The 19,505-nt window shown below is 36.5% G+C and overlaps 2 protein-coding genes across 2 annotated transcripts in view; one reads left to right on the top strand and one right to left on the bottom strand.

Annotated features, from left to right (window-relative positions):
- Window positions 1-1,330: 1,330 nt before the first annotated feature.
- Window positions 1,331-8,793, bottom strand: LOC110448309 (surfeit locus protein 2-like). The gene is made up of 6 exons (XM_021494479.1): window positions 8,688-8,793; window positions 5,983-6,140; window positions 5,614-5,717; window positions 4,683-4,826; window positions 2,905-3,116; window positions 1,331-2,122 (listed from the first exon to the last, which is right to left on the bottom strand). The coding sequence occupies exons 1-6, from the start codon at window positions 8,787-8,789 to the stop codon at window positions 2,084-2,086; spliced, it is 759 nt and encodes a 252-aa protein (XP_021350154.1). The 5' UTR covers window positions 8,790-8,793; the 3' UTR covers window positions 1,331-2,083.
- A 1,408-nt stretch (window positions 8,794-10,201) lies between these two features.
- Window positions 10,202-19,505, top strand: part of LOC110448308 (axonemal dynein light chain domain-containing protein 1-like) — a gene marked incomplete at its 3' end in the record, with an annotated part of 31,040 nt that continues 21,736 nt past the window's right edge. The window contains exons 1-10 of the mRNA XM_021494478.1: window positions 10,202-10,273; window positions 10,498-10,594; window positions 11,049-11,224; window positions 11,357-11,457; window positions 11,834-11,942; window positions 14,902-14,987; window positions 15,265-15,321; window positions 17,288-17,396; window positions 19,069-19,143; window positions 19,447-19,502. Coding sequence (XP_021350153.1) covers window positions 10,262-10,273; window positions 10,498-10,594; window positions 11,049-11,224; window positions 11,357-11,457; window positions 11,834-11,942; window positions 14,902-14,987; window positions 15,265-15,321; window positions 17,288-17,396; window positions 19,069-19,143; window positions 19,447-19,502 — 878 coding nt within the window. The remainder of the gene's footprint in view (window positions 10,274-10,497; window positions 10,595-11,048; window positions 11,225-11,356; window positions 11,458-11,833; window positions 11,943-14,901; window positions 14,988-15,264; window positions 15,322-17,287; window positions 17,397-19,068; window positions 19,144-19,446; window positions 19,503-19,505) is intronic.

Genomic DNA, 19,505 nt, shown 5'->3' with positions numbered 1-19,505 from the left:
ACTATATTACTATCGTACCTAGTATGTTTGTTATAACCTACGACTGTATTACTATTGTACTTAGAATGTTGGTTATAACCTACGACTGTATTACTATTGTACTTAGTATGTTGGTTATAACCTACGACTATATTACTATTGTACTTAGTTTGTTGGTTATAACCTACNCACTATATTACTATTGTACCTAGTATGTTGGTTATAACCTACGACTATATAACTATCGTACCTAGTATGTTGGTTTTAACCTATGACTATATTACTATTCAAAGTTCAAACTTAGTATTTTGGGTGCTGAAATATCAATCCAGGTCTTAAGTTCTTTGTAACAGGCGGCCAGAAAGCGACATCAATCATAGGACCATCCCTAATAAACAAACCACCAGTTAACTATGTATCCTTTCGAATATAAATATTCAATGTTTTGATTGAAAAAAGACCTTAACTTTAATTATCATCTGTAAGAAAATGTGGCCAACAGGGGAAATGTAAAATACCTGTACAAGTGGACACGGGTTGAATCACAACAATTTTTAGCAGACAATTAATTTTGAACTGTTAAGAATTGTATTGGAGCAGGTTGGGTTGAGGATATGTCCTGTATCACACACAGATTTCTAGTATAATTAGTTTGACTTTTAGTATGGGTACAGAATGTTTATTTATGATGAACTAATACATCTCAATAAGGGCCCTGTTTCGTATGGGTGATGTGTTGTTTAAGTGTCCATCAATGTCAGCCTACTGTACTCCACCTTCATACCTCAACAACCTACCAGGTGTAAAAGACTACTAAGGAAGTCAGGAAGACAAGCTCACTTTCATTCAAGATTTGAGGAAGACAGATAGTTGTGATTGGCAAGTATCATTTTAGACATACAGACATAGGTAACGGAATGGTTAAACAGGACTGGGTTTGTCACTGGTGACACTGTAGCTCAATCAAATGCGAGTGTCTGTCTAGAATTCAGAGGTCTGGGGTTCAAATCCCAGTCCCGTTGCATTCTCTTTTTTTTTTTTATTTGGCACCCAGCTGAATATACTCATGAAAGACAGTAAAGAGTTTTGTGTGTCTTTGGGGTTAAAGATTTTGTTGAAGGAAAGAGAAATGTGGCAGAACTGGACTGGGTCAATCAACCAGGTAGCTTAGTCCATTTAAGCGTCTACTGATTTCAGAGGTCCCAGGTTCAAATACCATTCTGTCAGTTTCTTTTCCCTTTCCTTTTACAATGATACTGTATAATGGGTGTTTTAACAATTCTGCTAATTTCCATTTACATATGAAATTACCTTTAGATTTCAATGAAAAATCAATAGTTTTATTATCTGGTACAATATATTTTATTTTGCTTTTTACAGCCAATTTAAATACATGTATCACTGTTAAAACATCAACTCAATTGATCGCCGATCACATCGGCACAGGTGTGTATGATGGCTTCCCATATAATGTACCTGGCCCGTTGTGATACCGTCTATTTAACACTGCCAGCTTTGCACTTTTTTCTCTCATTGCTGTGCGTATACAACAGAACCGTCAGGGTAGGAAAGGAGTGGAAGAAATTTCTATCTTACATCTCATTTCACCTGCATGACAACAATGATGTGACATCACGAAACTGGGATCATTCCGATACCATGATGTGGACATTGTGACACCTTGTTATTGTTTCCGAGCTAGTTCTGGTGATTAGAATGAGAGAAAAACAATTTCTCATGTTGAAGGGTGTAGGATAGAGAAATTTGTACTCAGGGTTTTCAAATTGGAAAACCCCTTGAATGAAATTTTTAATGAAATTCCCATATGCTACACTCCAGGACATGACAATATCATAGTAATCCTACACAGATCATCACAGTATAACACTGATACTACATTGACGATTGTGGGATTTATACAATCCAAGAATTGCACCTACGTTCTCTTACAGATGAACCAACAGAAATGGTAACAATTAATGTTCTCTCTACTAATGTGGTGAGGCCGACATAAAACACAATGACACGATGGTAGAAAGTGGTGAGGCCGACATAAAACACAATGACACGATGGTAGAAAGTTTTGGCTCAGTTGTTTTGTGCATCATTTCTTCTTCTTGATCTGTTTTGTAGGTGTCTTTTCCTGAAGTTAGAAGAATGCAACAGTAATAATTGCAGTTTATACACGTAAAACATACACATACCCCCACCCCAATCTACACGTAAAACATACACATACCCCCTCCCCAATCTACACGTAAAACATACACATACCCTCTCCCCAATCTACATGTAAAACATACACAAACCCCCTCTCCACCACCCCAATCTACACGTAAAACATACACATACCCCCTCTCCACGCCCCAATCTACACGTAAAACATACACATACCCCCACCCCAATCTACACGTAAAACATACACATACCCCCTTTCCACCGCCCCAATCTACACGTAAAACATACACATATTTCCTCCCCAATCTACACTTAAAACATACACATACCCCCTCTCCACCGCCCCAATCTACACGTAAAACATACACATACCACCTCCCCAATCTACACTTAAAACATACACATACCCCCTTTCCGCTGCAATCTTGATAAAAAGTATCCAGCCAAAGAAATGGAACTAAATGAAAAGTCTAACCAAAGTAAATGAAATAGAAAATAAAGGTTACAGTGACCTACAATTGATATACTCCTTAAGACATTTGTACACCCCCAGTATTGTTTTCTGGTGGACTTAAGTTCCAGTGGCAACTTTTAATTTATATAGTTCTATCTTACTTGAGAATGTTACACACAAATACTGCCGCATCCCCCCATCAAGTCTTTATTCTCCACACAGTGTCCTGCAGCACCATATCAGTAACTATGAGTTGTCTGGCAGAGACCTGACCATCTCTGTATGTAATTTACCTTTTTGTGTTTCCTTTTGCTCGTCTTAGCTACAGTGTCTAATGCTGCTGATGTAACTCCCGATTTCTGTAGATTTTCAAATTCACGGTCTGAGTCAGACTCATCTTCAGTAGAGACCTTGCCATTCTTTTTAAGATGTTTTGTATCTTCAACCTCGGCACTGTCTGCCCCATCCATGTCTTCTTCACTATCATCCTCTTCAAAATCTGCAGCTGTTGAAATGAGGAAATCATAAATATTTATACAAAGAAGACACCTGGGCTGTATTTGTAATTTCTCTCATTTCCTAGGTTATCTTGGTATATAAAAATACAACCTAATGCATGTATTATATATAACACCTGGGGTTTATAATACGATATCGCAGGTAACAATTTCATTCCTGTAAATAGTATACATACTGACTAGTGGTACCAGGTATTACTATATAACACCTACCTGGGTACAGATCACTGTAGTTATACATAATGACTAGTGGTACCAGGTATTACTATATAACACCTACCTGGGTACAGATCACTGTAGTTATACATACTGACTAGTGGTACCAGGTATTACTATATAACACCTACCTGGGTACAGATCACTGTAGTTATACATACTGACTAGTGGTACCAGGTATTACTATATAACACCTACCTGGGTACAGATCACTGTAGTTATACATACTGACTAGTGGTACCAGGTATTACTATATAACACCTACCTGGGTACAGATCACTGTAGTTATACATACTGACTAGTGGTACCAGGTATTACTATATAACACCTACCTGGGTACAGATCACTGTAGTTATACATACTGACTAGTGGTACCAGGTATTACTATATAACACCTACCTGGGTACAGATCACTGTAGTTATACATACTGACTAGTGGTACCAGGTATTACTATATAACACCTACCTGGGTACAGATCACTGTAGTTATACATACTGACTAGTGGTACCAGGTATTACTATATAACACCTACCTGGGTACAGATCACTGTAGTTATACATACTGACTAGTGGTACCAGGTATTACTATATAACACCTACCTGGGTACAGATCACTGTAGTTATACATACTGACTAGTGGTACCAGGTATTACTATATAACACCTACCTGGGTACAGATCACTGTAGTTATACATACTGACTAGTGGTACCAGGTATTACTATATAACACCTACCTGGGTACAGATCACTGTAGTTATACATACTGACTAGTGGTACCAGGTATTACTATATAACACCTACCTGGGTACAGATCACTGTAGTTATACATACTGACTAGTGGTACCAGGTATTACTATATAACACCTACCTGGGTACAGATCACTGTAGTTATACATACTGACTAGTGGTACCAGGTATTACTATATAACACCTACCTGGGTACAGATCACTGTAGTTATACATACTGACTAGTGGTACCAGGTATTACTATATAACACCTACCTGGGTACAGATCACTGTAGTTATACATACTGACTAGTGGTACCAGGTATTACTATATAACACCTACCTGGATACAGATCACTGTGGTTATATATACTGACTATTGGTACCAGGTATTACTATATAACACCTACCTGGGTACAGATCACTGTAGTTATACATACTGACTAGTGGTTCCAGGTATTACTATATAACACCTACCTGGGTACATATCACTGTAGTTATACATACTGACTAATGGTACCAGGTATTACTATATAACACCTACCTGGTTACAGATCACTGTAGTTATATATATTTACTAGTGGTACCAGGTATTACTATATAACACCTACCTGGGTACAGATCACTTAGACTATCCACATCACTTTCCTGATCATCAGATTCAGCCTCATATGGATGAGAAGTGTCGTGTTCTGCCTGCTTCCTCTTGCCTGACAGGGGCTTGAACACCTGCCCTGTTTTCTGACACTCTTCCCCTGTAACCAGGTAGTGATTTTATTTTACAATACTCACACCTTGATTGTCATACTGCCCTTATGTTCCAAATAGTCACAGGCTGATTGCAATGTGACTGACAGTATTTTATACCTAGTTATTTTTAACTTTGATGCAATCATAAAAAAAAAAATGCAGAAAGAGGAATCTACTACTTAAATATGGTCACGGTATTATAAACATGTTACATACAAAACCAGAATCACAAAATCAACAGAGCGCTAAATGTAATATAATGTACCGGTATATAATTGTACATAGCACTATGTGTACATAAATTGTTAATGACAGTAGTTAGTTATATTGCTGTAAGAACTTTGATCATTGTACTCTATGTGATAGTTAGTGGTGGTCAATCGGTTTAAAATCATAATCGATAATCAGTTTGTAATCGGAAGTAGTAAACGGATTGATGATCGATTGCATAATCGGTTTATACTTTTGTGGGACTGAACACCCCAATAAAATGAGAGCACTACTATTACATCAATAGACAGAATTTTTCACTATACATTAGGTTTTGTTCTTTTATAATTAATGGTTATCAAGCAACTTCTATACATTTTTATCAATAATATAGTACAAATCAGTTAAAATCATAAGATTATATGACTTTCAGAGCATACTTTACATGAAAGACATTTAAATACTTTGATTTTATTGATGAACCTGATTATATCGATTATGGAATTTGTAATCCATAACCAGAAAGGGCAAACCAATCAATTTTCGATCATCAGCTCATCACTAGTGATGGTAGTGACTTACATCGTCTGTGAGCCTTGAGGAACCGTCTGCCCTCTACATGGTGCTTTATGTGGTGTGGTAAATTGTTCATGTGTCTCAAAGTCAGCAAACAAAACAACTGATGTCTGGAAAATAATAATAAGCAGAAGCTCATGAGTATTGCAAATGATGATTTTTAAGAGCAATTTAAAAGGCCTATGCTGTTATATTTACTTTTGTGAAAGAATGTCATGATCTCAACAAGAGCAACATAAATGTGGCATATTACCTTTCCAACAAAAGTGTAATTTTACAGACGAAGTGACAATATTCTTATAGGGTAAAAACTGGTCAAAAGAATTCACATTTTAGATAAAGATATTTACAACATTAAAGTGACATAATGCTTACGCTCTTCCCTTCTTTGTACTGGGGATGATGTGCTGTTTGTACTTTTCATAGTCAAATGTGTTCTGAGCAAGCAGCCTCTGGAACTTTTTACCACTGATGTAGCTATTAATAGTTTCAGAATTGCATGGCATCTCATGGCCACTGAGCTCACATTGAATCTGAAACAACCAGTATGGAAAGGTGGTGTATCTAATTATTGAATTAAAGAAGATGATAATAGTAGACTGGATGTAAATGGAGTAATTCACATCAACAGGATATAAACATATACATTTTGTTTCTGGATACCCTGAATTTTCCACCAAGGACATTGGGTGTTTTTTTTTACCTTGATTTAGCTCTGGCTATCTGGTAATTCATCAAAACATAAATCTGATACCAATGATATGATAAAAGTGAAGTTATCAAGCAAATATCACTCATTCTTCAATTGTGAAAACTAACACCTTTACATTAACACTTAATATATAGCTGCAGTCAGGTTGTCAGAGAAGGATGTAAACCCTGTGAGTGGGGGGTTTACAACTACAGACTCCAAGTTCAATAGATTTAGGTTGTGATAATTCAGGACAGGAGATGATGAAGACTGAATGCTGTCATTAGAGGATGATGTATGAAGAGAAGATGCTGTGTCAGGGAGGACACTGTGTATGGGAAGGAGGTTGTATCAAGGGCAGGATACTGTGCCATTAGCTGTATAAGCTAATATGTCTTTAGCTGTTTAGAGGAAGCTATGCCAGGGAAGATATTAATTTTAATAATGATCATAACTATGTCAGTGGATAATATTGTCATCACAGAAGGTGCGTGTCTGGGAAGGAGGCTATGCCAAGGAATGATCCTCTGTCGCGGGAGAACGCTGTACAGTCAGGGAGAATGCTTCGCCAGGACACTAGACATTGTCTGATTGTCAGGGGTTTTGACCAGCAGCAAGATTTACCCCAAAAAATCCCAAAAAACATTTAATACACATAGATATTTATATTTCTGCTACCTGACATTATGTAACATAATGATGTTTCCCGTTAATTGGATAGTTATAGTGACGCGAGTAACATTAACTATACGTATTCGAGTCACTTCCCCTGCAAACAAGTTTACCGTTTGCCTATTCACAGAAGATCGATATTTGATATATATGTAACAATGTGGATTGTACACGCTCTGTATTTACTTGTAACCTATTCTGTAATGTACATTATTAATATAGTACGAAGATTCCGTAATTATCTGGATCATGTGACGATAACGTGACATATAAGTACGTTAACACTATATTAATGTTATTTTTACTAATTAGTTTTATAGATATTGTTTATGATTTTTTAATTGGCTACGTTGATTAATTACATCGCCGATATATAATTATTAAAATTTCTATCAACAGACATTTACAAACTATTTCGGCCAATCACAATCAAGCGGTCAGTTCAAAAGTAAATTCCTGGTTAGCAGTGAGCAGTTTCAGATTAGACAGCTGGTCATTCGGATGTCATTTGACTATACTCAAGCTCACCGATCTCCGACAAGAAATATAAGAAATACGTGAGTAATATATCTATTTATGATTGAGTATAAGTATATGGAGTATTAATTATAAGATTTACTTAGATTATTTGGTATATTAGTTCCAACTCCATATTTGTGTGCGCTACTATATGTATATCTGTGTTCAATTATATCTATAGGCATGTAGCTCATTGTAATTGTCTATCGGTATATTCATTACTTGTTTAACATAGTATGTGCAGTAGCGTAATGGATAACGTTGTAGCCCTGTAATCGTCAGGTTACTCGTACCTCTTAGTCGTGGGATCGAATCCCAGAGATTAGCGAATTTTATTATGTTGTTTTTTACAATCATGTAGATATGTGCATTGGTACAGGTCATTGAACGCTTGTATTTGTTTACCACAGGCTGTTCGATATTACTCAATGTAGGAAAACAGTGAATTCGTAAATTACTCCAAACCTTCCTTAGGGTGAGTTATACTGTTCATAGTGAATGAATTATTTGTGATTACTGTTAACTTGTCGTATTACAACATACTGTCCTTCAGTGTAACTTATGGCAATATTGACACGTAATCTATAGTGTGAACCAATTGTAAATGAACAATTACAGCTGTATGAGTGTTATAATTATCAAGACATTTATTGAGAATTATAGTCAAAATGTTATTCGGTAATCAATCTTAGATTATTTTCTCATGACTTTATAATGTATGATTTGTCGGCAAGAAAACTGAATGTGTGTACTGATGCATTTCAGACAAATGCCTTTGTGACATGGACAACGAATAAATGGAATATGGACATGATGCACAGGTGTATGTGTTTATTTCTACATGTGACATATAAAAAGGTATTCTCACTATTTCCACATTATTTGACATAGGTAGCCTATGTTCATTTTGTATCTGATAAGTGCATTTGCTCTAAAGAAAATTCGTACTTGTTTTTTTAAGGTTCTGATTATTTCAATCTATTTTGCGTTTGCAGAAAATTATGTTACTACATTATAATATTTACTGAATAATATTTACGTGTCGTCTGTGGTCTTATTTTGATGTTTTTATGTGTCTTGGGGTGTTTTGGGGTAAATCGTGCCACCCGGTTTTGACAGTTGGCATCGACGACGTTTCAATCAGGGAATAATCTCCGCCAATTAAGTAATTCATGGTATGAATCGTTGAAACAAGTACCTTTTCTCGTCCTTTTTGTAAAGAAAATGTTGGATATTTTTGCAAAATACTTTGTAAATCTTTTGACAACAAATCCACGTGTAGTTCTCCTTTGGCAGCCATATTGGATTTTATTGTGACTTCCGTTTCCGTTATCCTTGACAACACTGTAAATCAAAATGGCGCCGTATACGGCAGACTGAAGTGGCGATCAATATAAACAGGTACATCATCACAGCATTTATATTTTATAATGTTACTTCCATAATTTTCGCAAGAAAATTAACTTTTGGGGTTGTTAAAGTTGGCCGTAACGGTATATACACATCCGTCTTTCCTTACCAAGTCAATGTCGTAGCGGTAGCGAACCCGCGTAGGCCTGCTGTACAGTATACTGTGCTACAGTAGCAGTGAATGTAAATCAGTGTCATTAATGTTAGAGGGTATTGTCTTTGTATTGTTACATAAATCAGTCGTTATATAGACATCACTTTATGGTTTTACCGTGTACTCATGCATAGTTACACTTTCAATACTATATTGTTAGTATAGAAACCCAGACTTTGTTCACAACAAATGAATGTTTACAACAGTTCTGGTTACAATACTGTTCTGTAGTCACAGTCAGGTTATGCATGAAAAATTAATGAGGATTCATATTCATACCAGCAAAGTATTTTGTACGTTCATATGTTTTCCTATGAAGAATAGTCATTATCGACACGTCTGTAATGTACTGTCCAAATAGATAAAGGTTACAGAGCTGAACACTATGTCGTCGATGCTGCAAGAAAGGATGCCGGATGGTAAGGACCCAGGTCGTTTCACCCGAAATCAAGTTTGCCTAAAGTTGATTTGCCTTAAATATTTGCATTTAAGTGATAAGCATATGGTATGTCGAAATGTTTTAAATGATTTTTATTTTATGTATCACAAACAATTGTGTTGTGGGAAGAATTTCATGAGGTGTGAATAATGTAGCTACATTGACATGGTCAACCACATACAAATCTAATGAGTTTAATGACAAAAAAAGACTCAAGGAGGCTAGAAAAGCTTGAGATTAGACTGTCTTTTCCATACACAACTAAACAGTTAATATTAACTTTAAGCTATATCAACATTTTTTTCTGTACTATTCGAACTGTTCGACAGCAAAAATATATAATTGTCAGTTTTACTTTCTTTTAAATTGTGAAAATTTAGGGAAACTTAACAATGTGCGACCAAGTAACTTATTCTAAAGGAAATGTTTCATACCACAGTATAAGATGTTGCATTACATATACAAATGTAGTTATATAATGATCAGCTAGAAGTTTGATGGCTGCATTACTATGATGCTAACTACAGGCATAAGATGATGTATATGGACAGAAGAAAATGCTCAATAGATCATAGAAAATAATACAATTTCCTCATTACATGAACAGTTTTGTTGAATTTTAACTGACAACCTTTCTATCCGGGCCAAGACATGTTACAAGGAATGACCAGTGCCAATGAATGACATATTTCATACCTTTCTCTTTCAGTTTTCAACTGTTGATTGTGCTGAAATACTGGGGCTAATCCAAACAAAATCATTTTTTTACATGTATACCCAGGTATGAAATTTGACAAAAGTGAAAGTATGAAAAAATGCCATTCCTAGTAACTACTTCATTTTTTTAAGTGATTTTTCTTTTTCAAGCACATTCAATTCATAAAACTTTTTTTTCTGTATTTGGTCCAACAAGCTTGCCATGTCTAAAGTCATATATAAAAAAAACAATGTGTTTGTTTATGTGTACATATAACTTCAGTGTTGTTTTATATACTTTTTGCCTAGAAAAAGATGAGTGCCACTGTAGAGCCGCGCCAGGACAGTTTCCATGGTGGACCGTCTTATGGCACACCAAGAGGTCAAGAATTAGTGCAAACAGAAGGTACCCGATTCTGTTCCTCCTAAACATTTTAGCTGATTTCAAGAAAAACTTTGTATGCACAATCAGTATATCACCTAGCTGTGCATATGATATCTACCTTTATCAGTTACCATAAAGCTTTGTGGAAGTGATACATAGAGGATAAACTAATAACATTATACATCAAATGGCCAACATTTTATATAGTTGTATATATTGAACCTTATTTTACCCATTTCCGTAGTGAGGAAGGGGTATTAGTTAGCCACTACCTTGTATGTGGTTCTAGTTTTATTAATCATAATTAGATAATGTGTTACTCTAAAATGAGATCATTGAATTATTCTGTATGCTTGCTGAGGTCAAATCATAATCACTTTTATTAATGGAATGACTTAAGTAAAGATCAACATTGAATTTTGTACATGCTTTCAATATATTTAAAGATTGATTTGATTCATGAATTCGTTTGAAGGTTTATTGCCTGAGCTGAAGAACAGTGATAATCAGGTGGACCGCACCAAGCCACTACCTACCTCCCTACAGAGTGATTTTTTACCCGAGGATGTTCTGTTTGCCCTTACACAGCCTCCACCTGTCAGGGACCAGCTGGGGCCTCCTAACAGGGCTAGGAACCTCAGTACCACCTCAGTAAATATACGCTTCCTTATACCAATATCAGTATTAATTTAGAAAATTATGGATATTAAGGTTTTCAAAAGCTTTTTTCTCATGTTTCAAAAAAACACAGAATCTATAAAGAATTTACGTGTTTTGTTGCAGATTCAGACGCGCCCACCACCTGCAAATGTTTGGGGTCACAAGAGGCGTGACCGCTTCAAACATCTGACAGAAAATACACCATGTGTGTGTGGTGCTGGCAAGTAAGTCTCATTAACTATCAACTGTTTGATGCTTAATATTACACTGTAGGTTGTATTTCAGCTGTTTTAGGAATAAAAATGGATAACATGATTGATTTAAATTTTTAATTAACTCGGAGATACCTGTCTTGTGAAATATAAGTGATTTGCTGTAGTTGAACCTTAGTTTGGTATCACATGCTGTAGTGACTTATGTATTCTTCACAAGCAGTTTATAACACTATTATTATTGATGAGCAATGTAGACTAATGTCAATTGTGTTTCATAGGTTAAAGTTCATGTCAGTTTTAGTGGTGAAAGTTCATGCCAGTTTGTATTACTGTATTCGTAAAAAAAAAGATCTGATATTACCAGAAAAAAACTCATTTTTTTCAGTGACATTTCATTCCTGTACGATGTTCCCAAAGCAGATGTGCTGCTGGAGAGGCCAGAGAAGATAGATAAAAGTCAAGTAAGGAAGGAGCATCTGGACAAACAGAGAAAGGTAAGCCACCATGATACAGCCCTTCGCTGTAGTATATAACAGTACTGTACTGGTGGACAGAGAAAGTCAGTCTACCATGATACAGCCCTTCTCTGTAGTATATAACAGTATTGTACTGGTGGACAGAGAAAGTCAGGCCACCACGATACAGCCCTCCCTGTAGTATATAACAGTACTGGTGTAAATATTTTTGTTATATACCCCTGACGCCCAAAAAATAAGGGAAATAACTCTAAAGTGACTTAGCGAAAAACGTTTATAGCAATATATATCTCATACATCCTGCAGGTGGGAAAGTCACTTTTAATAAAACAAGGGATGGAAGCAGAATAAAAAAAAAAATTAAGTTGAAATAAAGGATAACCCAATAGTAAAGTAACCATATAACAAACCAATCACCGACTGATATAGGAAAGCTGCAACGTATGTGTTCTGACCACGTGCGGGTAGTTCCGTTTACATATATATGTATGCAGGAGTACCTACAAATGGATACATATATATGTACCACCATGGGGCGATGTACAATCTGAAGCGGTACGCCGTTTTAAGACTGAACAAAGCTTAAACGGTGGACATAAAATGGGATAGAACTGTATTACCACTATAAACTGTATATAACGACCCGTAAAATAGGTCCTCTCGCTCATTCGGCTTCAAACCCTACAAGGTTAGCGCGGATAAAGGAGGGAGGCCAATGGTGCTATATGGACCTATTAGTTAGGTAGGAATAACGGGATAAACGAATAATGAATAATCAATATCTGTTTATCTAACACCGCGAATAGTGTAATAAAAAAAATATCCGATCACTCTAAATAATAAACAAAGCAAGTTAATCTTACAAAAACTTATAAACATTTATTAATTCAAAACACCTAAAAACATCTCACTTCCGGTTGATGTTAGAAAGCTGCAACGTATGTATTCTGACCACGTGCGGGTAGTTCCGTTTACGAACGAGTCTGCCACCCCACATCAATCTTATGTCTAACCGCTCATATATATGAATACATGAGTACCTACAAATGGATACATATATATGTACCACCGTGGGGCGATGTACAATCTGAAGCGGTACGCCGTTTTTAGAATGTTCAAAGCTTAAACGGTGGATATAAAATAGGATAGAACTGTATTACCACTATAAACTGTATAATACGACCCGTAAAATAGGTCCTCTCGCTCATTCGGCGTCAAACCCTACAAGGTTAGCGCGGGTAAAGGAGGGAGGCCAATGGTGCTATATGGACCTATTAGTTAGGTAGGAATAACGGGATAAACGAATAATGAACTAATAATCAATATCTGTTTATCTAACACAGCGAATAGTGTAATAACAAAAATATCCAATCACTCAAAATAATATACAAAGTAAAATAATCTTACAAAGACTAATAAACGTATTATAAATTCAAAACACCTAAAAACATCTCACTTCCGGTTGATGTAAGAAAGCTGCAACGTATGTATTCTGACCACGTGCGAGTAGTTCCGTTTACGGACGAGTCTGCCACCCCACAGCAATCTTATGTCTAACCGCTCATATATATGTATACATGAGTACCTACAAATGGATACATATATATGTACCACCGTGGGGCGATGAACAATCTGAAGCGGTACGCCGTTTTTAGACTGCACAAAGCTTAAACGGCGGATATAAAATAAGATAGAAATGTATTACCACTATTAACTGTAAAATACGACCCGTAAAATAGGTCCTCTCGCTCATTCGGCATCAAACCCTACAAGGTTAGCGCGGGTAAAGGAGGGAGGCCAATGGTGCTATATGGACCTATTAGTTAGGTAGGAATAACGGGATAAACGAATAATGAACTAATAATCAATATCTGTTTATCTAACACAGCGAATAGTGTAATAAAAAAAATATCCAATCACTCTAAATAATAAACAAAGCAAGCTAATCTTACAAAAACTAATAAACATTTATTAAATTCAAAACACATAAAACATCTCACTTCCGGTTGATGTAAGAAAGCTGCAACGTATGTGTTCTGACCACGTGCGGGTAGTTCTGTTTACGGACGAGTCTGCCACCCCACATCAATCTTATGTCTAATAGAGTAAAATACTATATATACGTGTATACATGATTAAATACACATAAAAGTAAACACAACAACCACTAAAATATCCTCACACAAACCAACCAACCAATCAACCTATCCCCCCTCCCACAAACCATCCCCAACACCACTCCGGTCCAGACTACCAGCATTTAATATAACCCATAAATCCTTCTACACATCTCTTGACACCCAGCACATCTTTCAACCTCCAGCCCCTCCAGCCCCCATCCAGGTTATAANTGAATGATGAGGAAAGGAGTACATGGAACGGACAACAAAAAAACAGCACATGCATGACACTAACCACTAATATACAGTCCGTCGGATGGGACTATAAATGGTGACCCGTGTGAGAACTGTCCAATCACGTACGGAAAAAATCCCTCTGGGTTTTTCGAAAAAGAGTAGGTGCTTAAACACCGACACAGAGGATAGTGAAAATTGTATCCAAAATTTTAGGCCGCTAGAACTAGGGTCTCTTTATTAAGACATTAAGATGGACTTCCAAATTTTATACACAAACCAAATTCATAGAATAGGCAGGCGCTGGTGTGGCTGGAGGCGGCACAGTACCTCACTTCCGGTCCCCGTCCTCTACTCTTTTACTCCCTACTTTATCCCTTCTACTCATTTCCTTTCTGTTCTTCGTCTGCTGGATAACCGAAATACTCGGTAGTGAAGCGGACGTAAAACCTATCAATCAATCAATCAATCAATCAATATTTTTGTTACCTTCAAGTACTAGCTAGTATGGATGTTAACTGGTTGTTGTTGTTGTCAGGTAAGCATGTGATTGCCCAGCACAGATTTTATCTGATCCATTTATAAGTGATAGAGCCTGATGACATGTTGTGTATCTATTTCAGCCTTTAGTGTTACCAGACACCCTGATCCCAGATGAATACCACATTGTCAAAAACCGAGGAGTTATGGGAATCGAGTTCCATGAGGAGTAAGTTGTACACACCTATATTGTCTCCCAGAGTTATCTCCCATATATCACAAGGTGTTGTCACTGTCTTAAATATCAACAACACTTTGTTGTCTTAATTATGTACATAAATGCAAAAAAAGGGATTTGAAATGTGGCTATAGCCATTTTTGATAATTTTATCAAGTGGCAAAAAGGAAGCAACTCCAATTAAATTCTTAGATATATAGTCTATAACATTTTTTTTAATTATTAATAACCATCAACATTGATAAAATATTTTGAAAATTATTTGCAGTAAATACAGTAACCAGGTGGAAGACCATGAGAAACATTTGGTCATGTTTCCCTCCATGTAAGTAAAAACGATTAATCTCAATCCTCTATATAAGTAACAAAGATTAATCTCAATCCTCTATATAAGTTACAATGATTAATCTCAATCCTCTATTTAAGTAACAATAATTAATCTCAATCCTCTATTTAAGTAACAATAATTTCTCACACACACTGTATGGATGATGACAATGACGTTGAGGATGATGATGGCTATGAGGAATGATAGTTTGAACGTTTAGTATCAGGATGCTGATGAGATAGTGATGCTGATGATGATGTTGATGATGATGATTGTGAGGATGATGATGATGATGATGATGATGATGATGTTGATGATGATGATGTTGATGATTCTGAGAATGAGGAAGATGATAATGGTGATGATGATGATGATGAATGTGAGGATGATGATGATGGTGATGAGGAAGATGACGACAACTTTCAGGATGATGTTGATGATGAGTGAATTAAGTGTCAAAATGTGTGTTAGAGAGTGTGAAAATGAAAATACCAGTTCTGTACCTATATTATGAAAAACTGATGGAAAAATAAATTGATAAAAAACCCCAAAAAAACAATAATTTCTCAGCCTTCTATGTAAGTAACAATGATTTCTCAGCCTTCTATATAAATAGCAATAATTTCACAGCCTTCTATATGAGTAGCAATGATTTCTCAGCCTTCTATATAAGTAACAATGATTTCTCAGCCTTCTATATAAGTAACAATGATTTCTCAGCCTTCTATATAGGAAACATTGGTTTATCCTAGCTCTCTATAAGACGCATTGTATTTAGTTCACCTCACTAGAGGAAACATTGGTTTATCCTAGCTCTCTATAAGACGTATTGTATTTAGTTCACCTCACTAGAGGAAACATTGGTTTATCCTAGCTCTCTATAAGACGCATTGTGTTTAGTTCACCTCACTAGAGGAAACATTGGTTTATCCTAGCTCTCTATAAGACGCATTGTGTTTAGTTCACCTCACTAGAGGAAACATTGGTTTATCCTAGCTCTCTATAAGACGCATTGTGTTTAGTTCACCTCACTAGAGGAAACATTGGTTTATCCTAGCTCTCTATAAGACGCATTGTGTTTAGTTCACCTCACTAGAGGAAACATTGGTTTATCCTAGCTCTCTATAAGACGCATTGTGTTTAGTTCACCTCACTAGAGGAAACATTGGTTTATCCTAGCTCTCTATAAGACGCATTGTGTTTAGTTCACCTCACTAGAGGAAACATTGGTTTATCCTAGCTCTCTATAAGACGCATTGTGTTTAGTTCACCTCACTAGAGGAAACATTGGTTTATCCTAGCTCTCTATAAGACGCATTGTGTTTAGTTCACCTCACTAGAGGAAACATTGGTTTATCCTAGCTCTCTATAAGACGCATTGTGTTTAGTTCACCTCACTAGAGGAAACATTGGTTTATCCTAGCTCTCTATAAGACGCATTGTGTTTAGTTCACCTCACTAGAGGAAACATTGGTTTATCCTAGCTCTCTATAAGACGCATTGTGTTTAGTTCACCTCACTAGAGGAAACATTGGTTTATCCTAGCTCTCTATAAGACGCATTGTGTTTAGTTCACCTCACTATAGGAAACATTGGTTTATCCTAGCTCTCTATAAGACGCATTGTGTTTAGTTCACCTCACTATAGGTAACATTGGTTTATACTAGCTCTCTATAAGACGCATTGTGTTTAGTTCACCTCACTATAGGAAACATTGGTTTATCCTAGCCCTCTATAAGACACATTGTGTTTAGTTCACCACACTGTAGGTAACATTGGTAACCTATTTATCACACATCTCTGTAAAACGCATTGTTATCTTTCCTTCTATAAGTAATAATGATTTCTCGTCCTCCAGAAGTATCAGTGGTGTAATTTTCCTCTAAATAATATTAAACCAGATTGTAGTGTAAATGAAATGCTAGGTTATCTCCCCCTAATAGGCTATGATTGGGATTTCTAGGAAACCGTCTAGTCGGTATGAGGTTCTACAGCTAAAGAAAACCCTGGGTGAGATGTTGGACAGAGCTGGAGTTAATGATGCAGAAAAGGAAATCAGGGGTCCAACACAGGTAAGGAAATTAGTGGTCTAAGGTAGGAACTGAAATAAGGGGTCCTGATCAGGTAAAAAATCAGGGATCCCAATTAGGTAAAGAAATAAGAGGTTTCACTCAGGTAAGAAAGTCTAAGGTAGGAATTGAAATAAGGGGTACTGCTCAGGTAAAAAATCAGGGATCCCAATTAGGTAAAGAAATAAGGGGTTTCACTCAGGTAAGAAAGTCTAAGGGAGAAACTGAATTAAGGGTTCCTGCTCATGTGAAAAATCAGGGATCCCTATCGGGTTAAGAAATTAGTGGTCTAAGGTAGGAACTGAAATAAGGGATCCTGCTCAGGTAAAAAATAAAGGATCCCAATTAGGTAAAGAAATTCGGGGTTTCACTCAGGTAAGAAAGTCTAAGGTAGAAACTGAATTAAGGGTTCCTGCTCATGTCAAAAATCAGGGATCCCAATCGGGTAAAGAAATTAGTGGTCTAAGGTAGGAACTGAAATAAGGGATCCTGCTCAGGTAAAAAATAAAGGATCCCAATTAGGTAAAGAAATTCGGGGTTTCACTCAGGTAAGAAAGTCTAAGGTAGGAACTGAAATAAGGGGTCCTGATCAGGCAAAAAATCAGGGATCCCAATTAGGTAAAGAAATAAGGGGTTTCACTCAGGTAAGAAAGTCTAAGGTAGAAACTGAACTAGGGGGCCTGCTCAGGTAAAAAATCAGGGATCCCAATTAGGTAAAGAAATAAGAGGTTTCACTCAGGTAAGAAAGTCTAAGGTAGAAACTGAATTAGGGGGCCTGCTCAGGTAAAAAATCAGGGATCCCAATTAGGTAATGAAATAAGGGGTTTCACTCAGGTAAGAAAGTCTAAGGGAGAAACTGAATTAAGGGTTCCTGCTCATGTGAAAAATCAGGGATCCCTATCGGGTTAAGAAATTAGTGGTCTAAGGTAGGAACTGAAATAAGGGGTCCTGCTCAGGTAAAAAATAAAGGATCCCAATTAGGTAAAGAAATTTGGGGTTTCACTCAGGTAAGAAAGTCTAAGGTAGGAACTGAAATAAGGGGTACTGCTCAGGTAAAAAATCAGGAATCCCAATTAGGTAAAGAAATTAGGGGTTTCACTAAGGTAAGGAAACCTGTAGTCTAAGGTAGGAATGGAAATAAGGGGTCCTGCTCAGGTAAAAAATCAGGGATCTCAGTCAGTAAGGAAATCAAGGGTCCAACACAGGTAAGGAAATTAGTGGTCTAAGGTAGGAGTGGAAATAAGGGGTCTTGCTCAGGTAAAAAAATTAAGGGACTTGTAGGAACCACCTTGATACCTGCTGCTATTTCTACAAGTATCAATTGTAAAGTAAGATATAAACCCACTAGTGTGTCTGATGATGTATTGATTCATGTTATTATTTATTGATGTGAGAAACAGGAGTTTGTCTGATGTCGGCTTATGAACAGCCTTTTGTAATGCATTGTGATGTGTTTCCTGGGAGCTGAGGGAAGGGTTTATGAATTAATGATAAACCCTTACCACAATAAGTAAGGTACCATTGTAACAACATACAGTACTACGCACATGTAAGTACACTACACTTTAGAGGCAGATTGTCTGACTCTCTGACTAGTGAGAGCTAAGATGGTCTATATGGATGTACCTATTGAGTCTGTAGGATGGTATTGATGTTTTCAGTGTTATGTTTACAGATGCACAACTTGATGGAGCTGATCAAGAAAGAACAGGACATCTACAATGTTGTTTTCCATGAACTTATCCGACAGGTATGTCAGTATGTCACTAGCTAGGACCGACGTTTATTGATCTGTAGTTTGTCTCAATTCTGTTATCATTTTATGTACCAAACTTAATGGAACTGTTTAGGTTCATATCACATCAAAAGACTAATGATTACATAATACTGTTGAGTATACATGATACTAGTACTACACCTTCTAAACATTCTATTTTAGCTATGTCGTATGCAATATATAAAAGAAAACATAATTTTGTTGGAAGGTGCATATTATTGTGTTTTGTAGTGTTTAGTAGTTACCGGTATACTGACTATGTGTTTATAACTACAGACCAGTGTGGAGTGTGTAGAGAGAGGGGAACTACTGGCAGACTTACGCCTCAAATACAA

The sequence above is a fragment of the Mizuhopecten yessoensis genome, unplaced genomic scaffold (genome assembly GCF_002113885.1).
Source record: "Mizuhopecten yessoensis strain PY_sf001 unplaced genomic scaffold, ASM211388v2 scaffold3997, whole genome shotgun sequence".
Lineage (NCBI taxonomy): Eukaryota > Metazoa > Mollusca > Bivalvia > Pectinida > Pectinidae > Mizuhopecten > Mizuhopecten yessoensis.
Note: the sequence above shows the minus strand (reverse complement) of the source record. Positions and strands in the feature narration are given on the sequence as shown.

Bases quoted from the DNA above. Each gene is read 5' to 3' on its own strand.
- LOC110448309 (XM_021494479.1), bottom strand. From the start codon at position 8,789: ATGGCTGCCAAAGGAGAACTACACGTGGATTTGTTGTCAAAAGATTTA. The intron at 5,718-5,982 runs GTAAGCATTATG...ATTATTTTCCAG, and splicing joins AGTACAAAGAAGGGAAGAGC to ACATCAGTTGTTTTGTTTGC. The intron at 4,827-5,613 runs GTAAGTCACTAC...ACCTGGTTACAG, and splicing joins CCTCAAGGCTCACAGACGAT to GGGAAGAGTGTCAGAAAACA.